The 19664-nt window shown below is 42.9% G+C and overlaps 1 protein-coding gene across 1 annotated transcript in view; it reads left to right on the forward strand.

Annotated features, from left to right (window-relative positions):
• The window catches only part of LOC144180171 (uncharacterized), a 42480-nt gene extending 26064 nt beyond the window's left edge, over positions 1-16416 (forward strand). The window contains exons 5-8 of the mRNA XM_077708558.1: positions 2100-2486; positions 10040-10330; positions 12316-12443; positions 16396-16416. Of these exons, the coding sequence (XP_077564684.1) occupies positions 2100-2486; positions 10040-10330; positions 12316-12443; positions 16396-16416 (827 nt within the window). The remainder of the gene's footprint in view (positions 1-2099; positions 2487-10039; positions 10331-12315; positions 12444-16395) is intronic.
• Positions 16417-19664: the final 3248 nt, after the last annotated feature.

Raw genomic sequence — 19664 nt, forward strand, 5'->3', positions numbered from 1 at the left:
TCTGTATTTGGGAATTCGAGAAAATGATATGCAACTACTCACTGACAGGTATATTCGCGAGTCAGCTCGTTGATTTGTTTGAAAAAGCACTCCAGCCACAAAAGTAAGTATTAGAATAGAGAGTTGAGCTAGTTTGCGAATTTCCATTTCGAGAAATAAAACGTCAATGGACGCGCTGGCTCTGTAGTTGAGGGGCTGTGGCGCTGAGCACATGGTCGCGCGTGTGATTCCGACTGTGGCGTACGTGTTTGCGACGGAGGCGAAGAACGGCAACGCTCATGGTTCAATATTTCGGAGCTAGTTAAACGGCGCTGGTTTGCCAAATTCTCCTTAGCTCTACAACATAACGCTTAGCCGAGATGTAGTCTTGTCGCCCAAAACACAAAAAACGTAACTTTGTAAAAAGGGCTACGCGAGCCAGCGAAATTTTAGTTTGGATGGTTTGGTTTAGTTTGGAAATTTTTAGTTTGGAGTAACCGATCCCCGAGGCAGAGTTTACTCACTGACCCATTCATTGCGAAGCTTAAATCTGTGTCGTACGTACAATTCCTGGACGTCCAGTGCTAAAAGAACTACTATTGGTTCAGAGTACAAGCCCGTTCCGCCAATTTCAGCAGCTTTCGTTTCTCGCGCACGAATATCGACTAACACAAAGCACACCTTCAAAGTCGTAAAACCGTGATATGGGATCATTTGTGATGGCTCCAAAGCCTTTCTTTGAGTGCCGAATTGGCCTCTATTTTACGTAAATATGCTAACATACCGACATTTGTGTGGCCTATTTTCACCAGAAAAATCAAATTACTTTCCCACAGCCCAAGATATGTCAGCTATTAAGTGCGAATGCACTTTATAAGCGACCCCAAACCATCCACCGCCGGCGTCGGCGGCGGCGGCGGCGTCCGCAGTGCTTCTCTATATTTAAAAATGAAACAGCATCCGGCGCCAGGTTTCGATACGAGGACTTTGCGGGCCGCAGCCCGACGCTCTACCGAATAAGCCACGGACGCGACGCTGATATCGGTGTCAGTAACGCGTCTTATATCTTTAACGCATTCAAACTACGTCGTCAGCGGCGTGCGTTGGCGACTCAGCGGCGTTATAGCGGCTTGATAACTGCGTGGTGTACACGTGATACTACAAACCCGATGGAAGAGATGGAAGAGAAGGCGGCGAGGCGGTGGGCTGCGGGGGCCGAGCGCAAGCGCCGCAAGCGGGCCGACAACCGTGCATTCGCACTTTCACATTCTCCCCCTCGGGGAAATGCGGGGGAATTTTTTTCATCGCAAGTCAAAAATGTATCCCAAAATACGCTTCCGAAGGAAATACGAACTGAGCCTATATATGCCTACACGACAGTGTTTCACGCCTATATATGCCTACATGACACCTTTCAGTGTATTTTAAGGGCGCCTAAAATCCTCGTTTATTTCTGCCTAAAGTGCCTGTCTCTAGTAAAGAGTGAGTGAGTGAGTGAGTGAGTGAGTGAGTGAGTGAGTGAGTGAGTGAGTGAGTGAGTGAGTGAGTGAGTGAGTGAGTGAGTGAGTGTGAGTGAGTGAGTGAGTGAGTGAGTGAGTGAGTGAGTGAGTGAGTGAGTGAGTGAGTGAGTGAGTGAGTGAGTGAGTGAGTGAGTGAGTGAGTGAGTGAGCTCACCCGTAAGTCAGTCTGTATGCAGCTTGCCTTGTAGGTATAGGTTCACTCGAAGTAGTGTTGTTTTTAGGTCAATTTCTTTATTGGTATGGTTCGCATTGCGTTTCTATACGAGCCGAATTGAATAACGCCTTTTTGAATGGCTATGCTCGTGCTTGTTTCGGATTTTATTCTCCGATTGCGTGTAGGGTTTAACGCACCGACGCAACGCAGGCGATGAGGCGCGCCGTAGTGGAGGGCTCGGGATTAATTTTGACCACCTGGGGATATTTAACTGGCGCCGAAATGTCGTACACACGGGCGTTTTCGCTTTTCGCCTCCATCGGGAAAGCGGCCGCCGCGGCCGGGTTTTAGGTCACGTTCTTCATTGGTATGGTTCGCATTGCGTTTCAGTACGAGTCAAATTAAATAAAGCCTTTCTCAATGTACATTGCATGTGCTTGTTTCAGACTCGCCCCGCTGCCTGAACGCCCAGCAGCAGCACCACGCCAAGGTGGTGTACACGGCGCCCTTCGAAGAGGTGTCCCTGTCGTGCGACGTGGAGGCGGACCCGAGCACCAACATCTCGTTCCGCTGGGCCATGAAGGAAAGCCACAACCGGGCAGCCCTGAGCACGGGGGCCTCTTCTTCAGCGGCGGCGGCGGGGGTGGGCGAAGCGGCGCAGCGCGAAACGGCCTTCGCGCGCGACTTCGACGGCATGGCGCGCGCATTCGCATCCCGTAGCGTGCTCACGTTCGTGCCGCTGCCGGAGGAGCTGCACTCCACGTTTCAGTGCTGGGCCAAGAACCCCGTGGGAATACAAAAGAAGCCCTGCCTCTTCCGGCTCGTTCCCAAGGGTAAGACGTCCTGCCTTGATACATTGTTATCCTCACTTTGGCGGCCAGTGCCACCATGGCAAGACAAAAGCGGTAGTGTGCAATATTCTGAAACCAGTGAAAGCACGAGTGCCGGTTTGCAAGAACATAGTTTCTCAAAAAAAAAGCCTTCATTTGGAAGATATATGTAGGATTACCTTCTCTTCGTCAACTCAGATGCACTGAAACGTCACAACTAGAGGCCGAATTTTTAGGAAACTAAAAATGTCGTTTTAGGCTCCTAAAATAGGCTGAGAAAGTAACGTTTTAGACTCCCAACGTCGCAAATATAGGCGTGATAAATTTTCCCATTGATGCCAACAATTTCAAACAAACATGTGCGCGGCCTCTCAACGACAGGAAACGATCGTGTGTATTGTTACGATGGCACAAAGGCGCCAACAGTTGAACATAGCCGTTCAGTTGTCACATGAAATAGTTGAAATAAGGAAGGTGCATTATCTAAATTCAACAAGCACACTGCCACGCCACCCATGTTCGATGTCCCTGGTTGCTTTATATAGCAACACATAATATGAAGCAAGCACGAAAAAAGTATACTTGAGAAGTGGGAATAGTGATTTTAAGTAGCGCTACGTTGTGTTTGCCTTACGTGAATAAATTACTGCGCGACAAAAACTGACAAACAATAACCGCAAGAGACAAGACCATATAGTAGAACATAACGTTCTCATGGGAAGACTGCTATGTACAACTCTGGCAGTATCATCGCAGATATAGTTTTATACTATCCGATTTAGGCAATTAACACTGCCAAACAAACTTCCACACAATGGAAGAGCATTTACAAAAGGTGTTCAGCAGCCAAACTTATTTTGCTAAGGAAAAGCGTACTTTAGAGCCCGTTGGCAATGTGAAGTTGAAGGTGTAAAGAAATGCGCCTCTGCACTGATATTTCGCCGTTACATCTTCGTTGTAGGAGTACTCTTCTAACAGCTAACAAAGGCGTGTTTAGGGTTCAACCGCTGGGTTGAAAATACAGTTGGATTGGAATTTGCTTCTAGAACCGATGATACAGCCCCACATGTTTGAAGAATTGTGTTTCGATAGTACGCAGAGCGTAGCGTAAGAGTGTACAAATTGTGGAAGCGATATCAAACTACGCCACCTCCAGGTTTGTTATTTAAAAATGCTTTTCGCCGCTCAAAATAGTTGTCCCATTTCAGTGCTGCTAGCTGTTCTTTCGATGGTTGGTTCAACTAGAGGGCTAGGTTGAACAAGAAGTCTACGTTAAACTTTACAGAGTCTATATTACTAATTATGTTTGGTAACATGAATAAAGATCTCAAACTAAACTCGAAAGAAAAGCGTGCGCCTAAATAGTGTCTATATAACGCCGCATTTGGAAATTAACCCTTTCAGCCCTGGATTTTTTATTTCAAGCGCTAATTGTTTTTATGCATTTTTTCGTGCAGCTTTGGACATCAGAAGCACAGAAATGAAGCATTACGCTAATAGTGCAAGTATATAATAATTTATAGGCACGTTAATTAATTAGGTCATTAGGCAATTAAAAATTTTCTTTTTTGTAAAAAAGTTTTTTTTTTCATTTTTTCGGAAAGCTTATGATACCCTGATCTTACAGAAAAAATATAAAGCTGGTAATCCAAGTATTTACAGATTTATAGACATTTTGACGAACCGGATATTCCGTTTCCTTACCCGCGCGGTCGTCATATCCTATGTCCACTGAAGCTTCGTCGTTTTCATATCGTCCAGCCTCGCGAAATCTCAACAATGCTGGTGTCTATCGCAAGAGGCATCCTTGAACAACCCTCAGCCTGAAAACTAGCAGTTTTGGTTTTGTTGTTAAGGCGCTAGAGGATATTATGTGTTGTGTCGTCAAATGACGACGCCAGGGCCGAAAGGGTTAAGAATTTGTAGGCACTTGTAAGCATCTACGCACAAACAACAAAATACCCATATATAGGTAGTTTAAAAACACCACAAAAGCCCTTGCTTATGCTAATATATATTAAAACGGTGCAATAGGAGCACAAGGAACAAAATTGGGATTTGCTTGTAATCCGGTTCATTGTCATAACAACTGACAACATAGACATGCACCTAAATACTATTTGGCGAAAAGAATTCGGCACAGCTTGATGGCTTAAATTAGTAACCAACAATGATGTTGGGATATAAAAATATTCTGTTATAGTTTCGCCATTCTGAAGATCAGAATGACTGAACGTAAAATTTGCGATTGCACGACTGACGTCCCATTGGCTATTTACTTCGTAAGCCACCAGTCTGACTCTGAAGTTTTTTTTTTTTTGATAAACCATTGTTAATGACGGTGCAAGAATGGATCCGGTTAGTCACCTCTGGCATTAATGTGTCAGTCGAGTTTCACTGTGACAGCCGTCATTTATTTATTTATTTTTATTTATTCGCAATTCCTTACAGGCTCCTAGGAGCATTGAGTAAGGGGGGGTAAATACAAACCTATTTGCAAGAGCATTAAAGTAACATCAAAGGTTAAAGACGATGTTGTACCGATGTTGTACATAAATCACTATGTGCATTAATACAGGTCAAGTCAAGTCAAGTCAAGTCAAGTCAATGTTTATTTCCACATAGCCATGCTATGTTGAGGGGCACAGACAAAAAGCCTTTTGTTTTCTTTTTTTTCTTTACGTTTCTTTTTATAGGGCTTGACAAAGGCCTGTGCCCCGTATACAGTTACAGCAGCGTTGTGGAAAATACATTTGTCCTAAAATTACATAAACCAGAAGACAAAGCACAGCATCACGATTATAATGTCACATACAAAGACATGAACAATAGGTGTGGGAAATACATGTGCCACAAAATTAAACCAGCGTAAAGGAACACGAACACAAATCATGTCACGATACAAAAGCCAGGAGTGCCAAGGAAACAGGAAATATAAGAGTACATGGTTAAATCGGGGATGAATTTAGTATAACAGGTAAATTAAATCTAAGCATTTGTCTTCCGTAGTCCGTTCGTATATATGGTATTTTCCAAATGTCTGTACAGCGTGTGTCATAAGTGCTTACCCGAACTGTTAGATTAGCAACGTCTCTCAAGAAAGAATCATTCTTTTTAATGCTATTATTGTGGCGCGTCAGTAATAATGAATCATATAAATTTTGCAATGGGAGTAGTTTAAGGTTGTGAAAAATTGGCTCAGTATGTGCGTCGTAACGAACATTTACAAGAGCTCTAACAGCTTTTTTTTGAAGGATGTGAATTTTATTTATATTTGTCTTTGTCGTAGTACCCCATACAAGAAAACAATAGCTTAACGTAGACAGAAAAAGTGAATTATAAATCAAGATTTTTACATTTTGGGGTAGGACAGTGCGCAAGCGGGATAATACACCAACCGTACGGGCAAGCCTATGGCACACACTTTGTACATGCGGATTCCATGACATGCATTCATTAAATATTATGCCTAGATTTTTTACAGTTGGAACTAGTTCGATGTTACATGTACCAAGGGTTAATGATAATGAAAGATCAACTTTTTTATTTCTGGGACGAAAAAGGACTGCTTTGGTTTTAGACACATTTATACTTAGAGAATTTGTTAAGCTCCATGAATTCAATAATGCTAGTACCTGGTTTGCCTTTGTTTCAAGTTTCGTTATTGTGTTCTCAGAAAAATAAAGACTGATATCATCAGCGTACATAACAAAACGACAGCCTTCATCAATATATGCGACATCATTGACATAGATATTAAATAATAACGGTCCAAGAATACTTCCTTGTGGTATACCCCCCCTTAATGAAAGAAACGTTGATTTGAAACCATCTATTATTACTTGCTGCTTCCGGTCGTTCAAATAGCTGTTTAAAAGCTGGAGAAATTCTCCACGAAAACCATAGTGTTCTAGTTTTTCGGCAAGGGTTCTATGATTTATTCTATCGAATGCTTTTGAATAGTCCACAAAAATTCCAAGCATGTAAGATTCTTGCTCAAAAGAGTTCAGAATTATTTCCTTTTGGAACAATAATGCGCTTTCAGTGGAACGATTTTTTATAAACCCAAACTGGCAAGCTGTGATAATGGTATGTATGGTCATGAAGGCTGTCATTCGTTTGTGTATCAGTTTTTCAACGACTTTCGAAAATATCGGCAATATAGATATAGGTCTATAATTTGACATTATGTTTCTATCGCCACCCTTGAAAATTATGGATACTCTTGCTAATTGGAGTCTTTTGGGGAATTTTCCCTGCGAGAATATTTTATTTATTATGTATTCTAAAATACCAGCTGTAGTGTCAATAGTGTTTTTAATTGGTTTAATTTGCAAGCCTTCTATGTCGCAGCTGTTGCTGTTTTTTAAAGAGAGAATTGTTTCTCGAATTTCTACAGCTGTGGTAGGATATAAAAATGCACTTTCTTGTAACTTAGGCCTAAAATTAAGAAAACGTGTACAATTTGGGTCATGGGTGCTATTTGTAATGGATACAAAATAGTCATTAAATGTATTAGCAAGTTCTTTGCGGGCTAGTGTTTGGCCGTTCGCAACTATTTCTAGTGGACCCGAATTTAGACCAGATTGCGGTTTGAGTAAAGCATTTAGGTGCTTCCAAATTATTTCAGAGCTTTGTGCTCCATCAGTGCTGAACAAATTCTCAAAATACCAATTTCTACTTTTACGCAAGAGGCTGTTTGTTTTATTTCTATGTTGTTTAAAATTTTGTAAATCTTCTGCATTTCTAGTTCTTAAAAAAAGTTGGTAAAGAGCATTTTTTTCCTTTATCGCTTTCAAGCAGTCACTAGTGATCCAGGGTTTACGTGCCTTACGAGGTTTACGTTTTGTTTTATAAGGAAAGCACTTGTCATATATGCTCTTGAAATTCTCAATAAATATTTCGTACGCATCATCGGGATCTTCAGAACGAAAAACTGCATCCCAATTTGCATTTGTCAATGCACTAGAAAACTGCTGCATTGTTATATCGTTGATGTTGCGATATTTGATTACGGGCTTTTTTGACCTTTTGATTTGTAAACTAGTGCTACTCATGACAAAATAAATTGGTAGATGATCACTTATGTGAGCTGCAAGTACCCCTGAGCAAAGTGGTATGTTGTTCTCGTTAGTAATAAAGAGATCAATTAGAGTTGAAGAGTTGAGTTGTATACGAGTAGGATCCTTTATAACATTAGTGAAAGCATTTGCTTCTAATACAGTGAGGAGTTCGGCACGTTGTGATGTCAAGCTCAGAAGGTCTATATTTAAATTGCCACCCAAGACCATAGTTGAATTATTATCATTAGACCAAGCCAGGTATGTATCGAGAAAAGAGAGAAAACTATGTACGTTCACCCCTGGTGGTCGGTACAAAAAAGAAAAAATCACATTACTGCTTTTCACAGTCAAAACTTCAAAATCATCTGTTATTTGCGTAAAGGAATCAATAAGTTCACATTGAAATGTTTTATTGGCCAGCAGCATAATTCCACCGCCTCTTTTATCAGAACGGTTTAAAAAATAGGACACATAGCCGGGTAGGTTAAGTATCTCGTCTTCATTGCGATACCAAGTTTCAGTCACCATGGCTACGTCGAAGCAGAAATCAAAACTAGTTAAAAGAGCCGTCAAGCTTTCCTCTTTGTTGCGAGCGGATTGAGCATTCAAATGAATGCAAGATATAGTTTGTTTCTTTGAACAAATCGTTTTGTTTAGATCAGCTGGTGTCAAAAGCATGTTTCATTTTTTCTAGATACTGTAACTACCGGCAAAGTAGAATTGGGAATTATAATGCTGCGCATTCGAAATTTCAGCTTGTTTACTGTGTCTGCTTTCTTTGGGAACCCTATCAACCAGTTAGGGGCATTTAAAAACATGAAGCTATGAACGGTTAACGCAGTCATTTCCGGGATCGGACTACAGATAACAGTGAACCCGAAAAACAAGTTGCAAGTCGTAAAACTGCCCCCCACAAAATAGGTACTTAGACAGACAAATGAAAAAAAGAGATAAAACGCTTTCAGTGACATGGCGGTACCAGTTTTAACTCCTGGCAGGACGGAACGTTGCACCCTATTTTCGCACGTATTCAGTTTCCCGGCATCATGCGTTCGACGTCACTCAATGACGTAATGTGCATGATGGGTGTTGATTCACCTCGTCGGGCAAGAACCTTTCCGTCTGTCGTCCAGACGAATTTCCATCCGATAGCCTTCTTTCGTGCTACAGCTGCGCCAAGCAACCGCTTGTTTTTCGCAGTAAGGTGTTCATTTATGTAAACATCTTTGCTTGGGCCGTCGAAACCAAGGGTTTCCGTGGTTAGCCTGGCCTTGCGTGCTTTCGCTAGAACAACATTTCGTTTGGAGCGGCGAGTGAACCGAACAATCACGTTTTTTTCCACGGAGTTCGGAATTTTCACCTTGTGGCACACATCGATGTCTTTTTCGTCAAGTGTTTCGCCCAGTTTGTTCACGATTTCCTTTATGACTGTTGTTTCATCGCAGTCATTCGGAAGCCCCTTTATTTCAAGGTTATGTAGTCTTTGGTACTGCTCCAGTTCATCTACGCGTTGGTGGAGCTGCTGGTTTTCGATCTCAAGTTCCCGGTTTCTTTCCACAAGCTTTTTCATGTCAAGCCTCATTTCCTTCATGTCCTTCATGATTTGCGCAACGTTATCAGCTGCGTCTGAGGAAAACTTCACACTATCATTTATGGCGCGAACTTCCAGCCTAAGCTCCCTCCGAAAATCATCAAGTTGTTTCTTGACCACCTCCGAAACATTTGACATTCCGACACAGTGTAGTCAACAAAACAACCCGCAGTGTTCGGCAGCAGTGCAACAGGATAAGCCAAAAACTACTGAAAAACGGCGCTCACCTGCAAGTATGCAAGATACGCAGGTTAGGTTGGCGTCCTTCTGGTGCACTGCTGCCGAACTGAGTCGAGCGCTGGCCTGTCCTTTGCTTTTATCCGCCGATGGTGATAAGAGCATGCGCAGTCGTCTCCTTCCTTGCTCAAAGCGCCTCGATGTCGGTAGCCACCGTTGTTGGTCGCCAACAGCACTTTCGATGCTCCAAACGCAGGTACAGCAGGGGCTCGGCTGGCAATACGGGCTGCAAGTATGCAAGATACGCAGGTTAGGTTGGCGTCCTTCTGGTGCACTGCTGCCGAACTGTGTTTGTATGCAAGCATACAAACACAGGTGCAAGCATACAAGCAAGGTAATAGTCTTAACGCTGCCTGACCGCAGGAACTGCAATAGCTGAAACATTCACTTCGCTGCTGCCCAACTTTGGGGCGTTGCCCCAAAGAAATAAATTTCAACTCAAAGACGCACAAAACTCACTATTCTAATAAATATTTAAAATGATGTCTTCCTCTCAGGTTCGTTATACTTGATCGGTTTCCTAATTTATAACTTCGTAATGAGGGTTAGCTACTGCGACATTGGAATTCTGCAGGAGCATGTTTCAAGCGCCGGAAATAGTATAGCGATAGGGACTATGGCGATAACATTCCAAACTTCCTCTCTCCACGCTGACGCTTTCGCAGAGACACCGAGCATTGTGCGCGAGTGTCAGCTGCTGAACAAGACATTGATGTCCCTGCTGATCGAGTGTCGGCGGCGCAGCGACGACCACCACACCTTCGTGATGGAGCTGCACGATTCCAGCAGCAACCTGCTGGTGAGGCGAGTCACGTCGACGACACCTCGTTTCCAGTTGAGCGAGCTCCACCCTACCAACTACTACACCATTCTGGTCTACACCACCAACGGCGTTGACACCAGCCGAACCCTCAACATCTCAATTTCGTCGACCCAGGCCGCTATGGCGAATACGTGTAAGTCACCCGAATTCTTTCAGGATCCTTTTTTGTTAATTGAAAAGTTGTTAGAGTTTTGGTTTGGGCTAGTTGGTAGCGGTAATCCACGACTTCGTGTAGCGCAAAAAAAACGACAGAGGACACAAGGAGTTGTGTCCCGTGTTATGAAAGTTTGTGTAATGAAAATTTGTGTCTAGACATCAGTACTGACGGTTCTATAGGCATTTCATTAAAGTTATTTTCACGGGCACTTCCAAAAAAATGTTGCATCTGGCCCGATTTTGTTTGTCTAACGTAACGAAGCGTTACGTCGCCTAAATAACCTAAGAAACAGAAAGCAATCACATAAAACACCGAAACCCTAAGCTATGAAAATTTTAATGGAATCTAAGAAGAGAAAAAAAAACGAAACAAGAGAAGCTATTCAACCACTGCCCGTGGTAGTAAGAATCTAAAACGTAACATCTGCGCTACAACTGCGGGCGTTGTGCACTGTACCAATCCAGTCATAAAAATTCGAACCTTGTCGGATGGCACTAGACATGGGTGCAACGCCGAGTTTGAGCGCCGTGGGACAGCACTCTAGACACTTCCTACTTCAAAATGTTCAAAACCCATGCATTAGGGAAGGATAATCAAAAGCACAAAGCATTGCATCACCGGTTGCTATTTCTGTATTACGGTCTGTGTTGCTGTTGTAATTCGCAATTTCGCGCGTAGCTTTAACGCACCTTATTTTCACGAAAAAAGTCACGTATATTGGCTTAGGAAGTCGCTGCCCCACTTGAATATCTATTACCCAGTAAAACTTTGGTAGGAACAGTGAGAAGAAAAGTTGGCTACCTTACCAATAACTTGCAAGACGCGCCTCGAAAATACGCGGATAGTTTCTTGTTGCGAGTTTTTCATTATATTAGTTGGGCTCAACCAGAGTATGACTAAGCCAGATCCGGTAGCAATTTTGTGAGATACGGGTTTGGCTTGTACAAATCTTTTTACGTTAAGCTTTTGTTGCGTTGGTACAATATTAAGAAAAAACCAGAGTAAAAAAGGAAACCGAGGAAAAGAATAGTCACACACACACTTCACGAACAACGTGTTCAGCCCCATCAAAAAACGTTTGACATATATTTTGAGTGTGAGGGTACTGGGTGTCTCTCCTGAAAAAGGCATAGTGCTGCATTCTAAAGTCTCCCGAGAGAATTAATGCTGAGCCAGTATAAAACAGGCGGGTTCGTCTACGATGCTTGGGAAGGCTACGACGCGTAAGGCATGCGCACAGAAAACAAAAAAAGAAACTTGTCCTGACCAAGGCCAGTTTTGTTTCCTAAACGGTGGCAAAAATCGAAGTCGCTGCCTAGTTCAAACTTTTTTTCTGGTGTTTCCTACCATGTTCAAAGATATATATATATATATATATATATATATATATATATATATATATATATATATATATATATATATATATATATATAGGTACCCTATCAGTGGCAAATTATACGCACCAGAATCACGCTAAACATTTAAAGAAGATAGTGCTTTAGATCAGTTGTGGCCAACATAGAAGTCTTTTTACGAAGGTTGAGCCGACTCTTCTACGTTTTTGTGGGGCAGACAACTGCAGCAATGGCAGGCCGTGGTTCTTAACGCGAGGTATGGCGATGTCCTGGTATAATAATCTTATACAGACCTATTTCAATAGTGAACCAGGCGGGTTGGTATTTATTGCACCCGCAACAGTGGCAAAAACTGATCAGGATTCAGCAATGGCATCGCGTTACTTAAACAACGGCCTAAGGGTCCAATAAAAACTTCCCATTGCTAGTTATGATTGAAGTCTTATTCATGAATACTGGTAGCGTAACTGGAAATGCATTTTCAACGGCGGAGACCCCAACGGTAATCTCTCTGACCTTCCATATTCCCCCTTCCCCCCCCCCCCGAAAAAAAAAACACAGCGGACAATATTTCATTTTGCTTATCTGTTTGTCTTTTAACTACAGTTGAAAAAGGAGTGGGGCTGTCTCAGGTGAGCCTAGGTGCCATTCTGGGACCTCTGGCTGCAGTTATCGTCATTCTTGGATCGGCCATCTGCATAGCCTACTTCTGCAAACGACATCACAGGCGAAGGGTAAGCACATTTAGCTCCTACCACCGAGGAAAATTCGCTGCACGAAATGGGCACATCGCGCGTATTGTGCCCAAGGGAGTTTTACAGGGTGCTTCCAGTTTCATTGTCTGCATCCATAAATAAACCATTCTGGAAATTTTAAGGTGCATATGCGGTGCACTTTAACTCACGTGTAACGTACTACACGATTCCGGAAATATATTTCTGAAGTGTTTTCACCCGGCAAATGCCCTTTCTAGGCCAGCAACAATACCTTTACTTCACCTCCGACCGCCTGAGCGGGTGACTGGCTGCTGATTCTGCATGTTGTTCGTTCGAGTTGGTAGGCGGTTTGATTGAGGCGAAAAACAAGAACGGCCGCGTTTCTAGGTTTAGGCATTCGTCATGTATCTTTGGTCTGAAGAAATGAATAAATTAGGCTCTAACTGCGTATTATATGTAAATTTTCACTAAACATTAGTAGTGCTAGGAATATTTGAACTCTCGGTAAGGAAAGACATATTCAACTTACATTTCTATGCTTGGCTTGACGGTAAAAGTGATGTACCGCCGGTAAGGCGTCTCCATGAAAATTTTAGTGCCACATGAAAAAACTACCTAGCTAGTAGCAAAGAAGTTATACTACCAGTTTTATCTGAATTTGTATTTTACACGTTAAAGTTAGCACATGCGGTATAATTATGTAATAATTAACAACGTTATGAGCGAAGTCGTAACTCCCGTTTTAAACGGGTAATAGTGGTCTGCATCAGATGATTGTAGTTAAGCCTCTAAATGCCAGCGTAATAAAAATTAAATGCCACATACTTCATTGCATTCATGAAACGCAGTCGACATCACATGCTGACTGGCAGGAGCTATTTGTTGGCAAAAATGATTTCTGTGCTTCCATGCTACAGCACTACGCTGTTTTACTCCTACTGCATAACTCCGAGCATTTGAAATTTTTTTGTCCGTGATTCTAAAAAAAAATATTTGTGTCGCTCTTTTCGGGTCCCCGATGTTGATTGCCTTGTGTGCGTTTCTGTGGCTGCTCTCAACCCGCTTCGGACATAGGCACGATCTCAGCGCCCAGACAGCGCGTGGCATTTCGCAACCATTAGAAGGTTAGGTCTACACTAGTTTGCACAAGGCAAAACCCAAATACCAGACATATGCTTTTCTCAGGCTGCACAACCTATACTTTGGGTATTACGCTACGCGCTCAGTTTTTGTAGTGCACAACATGAGCCCGGAATGCTGATGCTACAAGCATAAATTTGGGCGACGATAGGGACATTATAAATGGATCGCGGTCTACGCAACGAAGCGGATCTAAGTTGACAAAAAATTGAATAAAAGCGTGGCCTTAGCCACCCAACTATATGGATTTTGTTGTTCTGCTACTAAAATGTAAACAACAGCTCATACCGCGCGACCCGTGACTAAAACATTAATTTCTCCATCAAACAAAATTGTATTTCAATGCATACGTAGCTGCCTCGGTTCAAGCGACACCATTACCCCCATAAATAGGTACCACACGTTGAAAAAAAAAATGAGTCCCTGGTATGAGCCCCAGTATGAAGACACAGTTTGGTGACATTTAGGTATCACGGAAAAACACGAACGTTATTGCTGCGTTTTAGTAGGGTGGTAGGCTCATGGGAAGGCACATATGGGCTTTGAAATCTTTCCGAAATACCGGTATGTCTCATTTTGAAACCCCGTTCCTGAAATAGCCCAGCCACATTTAGGGTTGCAGAAAAAGTGTCACCGTGTTTTTCATTTAAAAGGACCACAGCTAAATGCCAATATTACGTGCAGCTTGATATGTTTGCACCTTAGTTACAGTGAACAAACATCTTCTAATTTATTCCCCTCTACAAATGCTGTGGATCAGCGGGCTCCATCAGGAAATCCACTGGCTGGAACATGAGAAGACTGTGTGATGTAGAACTGCTGGAACAAACAAACAAAAAAAACCATGCGATACCGGAAATCCACACAAAGAGAGCGGTATCAAGCATATACACTTTAGGCGAATTTAGTATTATCAACACGGAACATGAGCAGTTGTAGTGCGTCATCCAGTCAGGATGTAATCGCTAAAAATTATCCTGCGGAGCATGTTGAGGGATATACTTCGCTATTGTTTGAATGTTCTCGATACCTGTGTAAATACAATACTGTATATGTACATATTTCGAGATTGCCTCTAAGATTCCCTATAACACTACGTTTCGTGGGACATTTGTAATATAATCTTCTGAGTGTGTACATGTCCAGACTGTTTGTAAATAAAATATTTTTCCATGTCTTGTTTTCTATGTACAGGCTGCTCAGGAGAGCTGTACCTTGCCTTACAAATTTTAAAACAATTCCTTGATCCCAAGCCATTCCAACATGTTATCGATTAAACCCCACGCAAACACAAATAATGTTTGTAACCTCATTCAGCTGAATTTTCAGAAGCATGTAGTTTAAGATATCATGTCAAAAACTCTACTTTACTGCCTCTTGGTAAAGTACGCATTCCTTTTTAAACTCAGTTTTAACCCGAAACGTGACAGACCCCGTCGCAGAAAAACCACCGTTGGCGCCTTCGTCATGGGTAAGTCAGAAAAATTTATCGTGACTTCCTAAAGAACGTTGAGAGATGAGCAAAATCTCCTCACTTCAAAACTGCGTCAAATTTGTGTCAGAACCTTCGCTAAAAGAGCGGCAAACATCAGCAGAAACTGCGTCAAATCGATCGTCACACCGTCAAAGACACTAAACCTCGAACAAGAAACGAAAAAATGCGACAATTTTCCCCGCACTAAGTAAACACAAATAGAAACGATGTAAATGTACCGATACGTGATTTATTAGATAAAAGTATACTATATTGTACACCTTCTTCTTGATCGATGCGTGAACTGTCCTTTCTAAAACCGTTCTTCTTTGTGATTTCAAGCTAACGTTTTTTACGCAACTGAAGGCCGGTTTCACGAAGGCGCCGTGTGTCCACTTATCTTATCAGAGCTTTTCGGTCGACCAACCGGTCATAGGAAATGCGTTACTTTTTTTACGGCACGCCATCGGTCCCATTAGGAAAGCTTTAGAATCACGTGGCTCTACCTTGCTGAGTCACCTGAAATCTTAAAGCACTGCCACAACAGATGGCATGCAAACAGATGGGCCGCCACTGCAGGACACATAATATGCCGCTGCTCCTTCTATGCGGCCCTAAATATGCGATCGAGCGAGAAAAGTAGCTTTGGACATCTCCTCTGAAAATACATATATATTTGAGGGTCACGGGAGATTTGTACCCGGTTGTCCAGATGCATAGCCGTGTGCAATAAAACTGCGCTAGCTTTGAACTCAAACACTGTGACAGGAGGAACAAGAGTTGGTCTGGGGCATGTTGTGAGATAGGTAGGCGTGACGGCACCTGACTAGAGCAGTTGCTGGCCAGCAACGTAGCTAGGGTGGGATTCTGGGGAAGCCTTCAAGTGAAGTGCGGCCAGACTGCCTGTCCAAGTGCCTAATTCGAGTGAGAAGACGCAGCAACGGGAGCGAAGAGAGTGACGCAAACCCGATGTAGCAGTGCGACGACAGTCTCCTTTAAATCGCGTAAACAGACACTTAGATTACCCGACAGTTTTCCTTCTGTTTTCCTCATTTTCTAGTGGCAAAAGTGTGTTTACTACATGCCCTTTTATTACTTGAATTCAGTGCTGAGCAAACGGTAACACAACTACAGAACACTGCTACATTAGTTTTTCTACGGTGAGCGGTTCATTCTGCCCAGATTCCAGATTTAGACCCCTGACTTGCAAGGCGATGCCATAACAATTGGCTTCCGAGAATAAGCGGGAATATTCACCGCTCCGAAAGTTTTTTAAACGATGCGAATGGGCCCTGGTTACGCTATCACGACGCACGTTAAATGACGAATTTCAGGTGTCCTCTATCTTTTTTCTAGGGAGGCATTGAGCGGTCTTAAATTATATACGCATTTAAACTTGCAGCGTAAGTGTTCACCCTTCTTATTTCCCTGCAAAGCAGCCGCCACTGTATAGCCGGAAGCCTGGAAGAGCTGACTCCTAATGGAAAACTATGTAACAGGCTGGATCGCCGTAACGAACATAAACCTTTGCGGCTTTTCAGAAGACGTGCCCCCAGTAAAGCTCTCTAAAAATAGCAACAAGCCGCTATTTTGGGCCCGAATTGTTGTGAAAAGGTATATGTAGCAGCGGCCTCTATCCCTATTGGAACGATTAGAAGTGCGCCATATAAGTACATTTGGCCTGCCCTATCGAAGCGGTGGGGCATGCGGACGATGTCCAAGCGGACTGTTGCTCTCAGCGTGGCGTAAGAATATTATACTTATTATAGCAGCACTGGGTCACCGACGCCAACCAAATTGTCTCTACAGTTGCATCCCGTCTCACGTGTACCGCGCCTTTGCCAGGTAAGAGAAGGTAAACACAAGGCATCATCGGAGATCATCGTGCAAAAAGAAATCCAGATGTGTCGCTTTCCCGCTCACGAGTGTCCTTTCAACAGTGACTATTCTGTAGTTACTTAGCAATTATTGTAAATGTAAGATGTAAATTATTTTCGCGCAGCTAATATTGGGGGTAAAAACTTGCTTTGTGCACAATTCTTCTTGCACGTTGCGCACGTTGTGCACGTTGTGCACGTTGAGCACAATTACGTCTTGCACGTTGCGCGACGAAGTTCGAGAGCCGTGTAAACTATTCAATGCAAATGCTTGGGGAGTAACATTTGACAGCGCCTTACACAAAAAATGTTCAGAATCCCGGAAACGTATTTTAGAATTTCCATCTCCGTTTTGACTTCTTGCAGTATGCCAAATATCACTTTCCTGAAGTTTTTCTGCTAGGTGTCTGAGAGGTCAGAATTTTGGGCGAGAAAGCTGGGTATGAACAAATAAAGTTTTGGTAGCAAAGAGAGGAATGCTCACGTGTTAACTAGATTGCTGCATACGTAATGAACACAGTTTCGCTGAAAGAGTAACAACAAAACAATTTTTTTGCGCGATGCCCACCCCGTGTTTGAACGCCTTTGTGTGCTGAATCTCCAACGAGAAGAAAGATGCACCGAGTAGGAAGGTCCAAACCGTCACGTGATCGGCAACATAAAAGTTCCACCGAGCCGGAAGATCTAGTCGAGCCCGAATGACCACCGAGTCTAAAGATCCACAGAGGCAAAAGATACAATCGAGACTTAATACCCATTGAGATTAAAGATCCACCGAGACGAGAGGTCCAACAATAAGGCAGCTTTAGTGTGATCATTCCGATAAAGGACTTAGCTATGAATCATCTGTGTAAAATGTCACCCCATCAAACTTAATTGACCGTTTTGGCAATTGTGTTAGTCGTGCGCATGCAGTACTCAGTTTTGCGCCTATGTAACGTGTTCCACGTGAGCGTATTATCCCGGGATGTCTTGCGCAATTTCGCCAATGTTGTTTTTCACTAAAACAAACAATAAAGTTTCGTTTTGAGTACTGCAATTCCTTCCTCTCTGGATTCCTCACACACAATGTGGGCGCATCACTAAATACACATGATGATTGGCGGTAGAAAATCACGACATTTCGATCATTGCCTCTATGCTAGAAAAACATTTCGATAATAACCCGTATGCTTCCAAAATAAACTTCTTGCTTTCGTACTTTTCTTTGAAATCAACGCGTGATCTATCTCATTGAGTTAACCGGCGCAATGCTCAAACTTGACTCAGGTTAAGCTTCACGGGAATAACCCTGTAGACAAAAAGGAGCTCGAAACATAGCAGAATACATAATCGGATCCGTGCTGCACTGGAAACCAGCCTTGACACACTTTCCCTCCGTTGTTACAAACAGAGCTGTTAATTATTGTACAGTTGTAGTGTATCGAATGTGCGGAAGGCGAAAAGTTATCCGAGGATGACAAACATTTACAAAAAATCACAATTCAGTTGAAATTGGAAATGCCCGAGTTAGAGATACTTTGAGGCTTTGCAGACAGCCGTGGGAGGTGGTCGAGGGGCTACAGACCAATTAATAACTCCTAAATTATTTGAATGTGCGCAATACTCGTGCTACATAAACGTTTTTGCTTAGGCTACTTTATCATTGTGCTGCCTTGTTTTGACTGGATGGAATCAAGCCGAAATCAAGCCGAACCAAGCTGAACCTTCGGAATCAAGCCGAATCTTCGAATTCACTAGCTGCCATATTGTAGGCGTAGAATGGTTTCAATGACATTGTTACATGCATGCGTTTCTAATACCAATGTTTACAAAGGCGGCAGTACGTTACTCTAACCTGCGAGTTTCTTCATTTTCCGGCAATCATTGAACTCTTTGGCGAAAGTGGAGCCCATCAAGAGTCCCGTGAACATTGATGCCAAAAAAAAGAAGAAATGACTTGGAATTTTAGGAATACAGCACAACCTCGATAATTGGTTGTCGAGCGGTTATTATGAATTTGTTTTGACCCTGTTTGTGTTTACATTGCATAGACAGAAGCAAATGAACATTGTTTTCGTCGTTTATGCAGTCCCTAATGCCGTATTTAGGTTTTAAAGGAGCCATGAAGAGAAAACAAAAGTTTGTTTTATTCGAAAGATTACGTGCTTCATAGTACCCTAAGCGCTTTCCCGGAAGCAAATCATGCTTTATTCACTGAGAAATAAGGCAATTTAAGCCAGAATTTTAAATCTCCCGCTAAATTGCACATTTCGTGACGTGAACCATGGCGTCATACGAGCCGGTTCATGAAACAGACACTTAGTATGTGGACTCCATATAGCACCCACACGCGGGAATCAAACAGGAACCGGAAAGCGTGCCGAAACCGAGACGGCGGCCATTTTAAAAATGGTAGTAAAAACTAGTGCACCCGCAGCACTAGTCATGGAATCGCCTGATCCGGAGAACAAAACTCTCGCCGAGAAGCTCGGGCTTGCATTTAACAACCTCAAACCACTTGAACGCTCAATGCTTCTAAGTGAACTAGCGGCAGGAGTTGTGGGAAACGCGGATGGACCGAAAAGCGACCATTCCGCGATAGCCACAACAGACGAACGCCCAGCCGTCGGCACCGCTGCCTCGTCAGCCCCGTCGCAACGGACGAATACAGACTAATACTAATTTGCCGTATGTGCCGTATTTTTATTACGGTTAATAATAGTTCAATTTCAGTAGCAGTATCGCGTATGCCAATTGGCCGGTGTC

The sequence above is a fragment of the Haemaphysalis longicornis genome, unplaced genomic scaffold, assembly GCF_048455015.1.
Source record: "Haemaphysalis longicornis isolate Haplotype H1 unplaced genomic scaffold, Haemaphysalis longicornis Haplotype H1 scaffold_4, whole genome shotgun sequence".
Lineage (NCBI taxonomy): Eukaryota > Metazoa > Arthropoda > Arachnida > Ixodida > Ixodidae > Haemaphysalis > Haemaphysalis longicornis.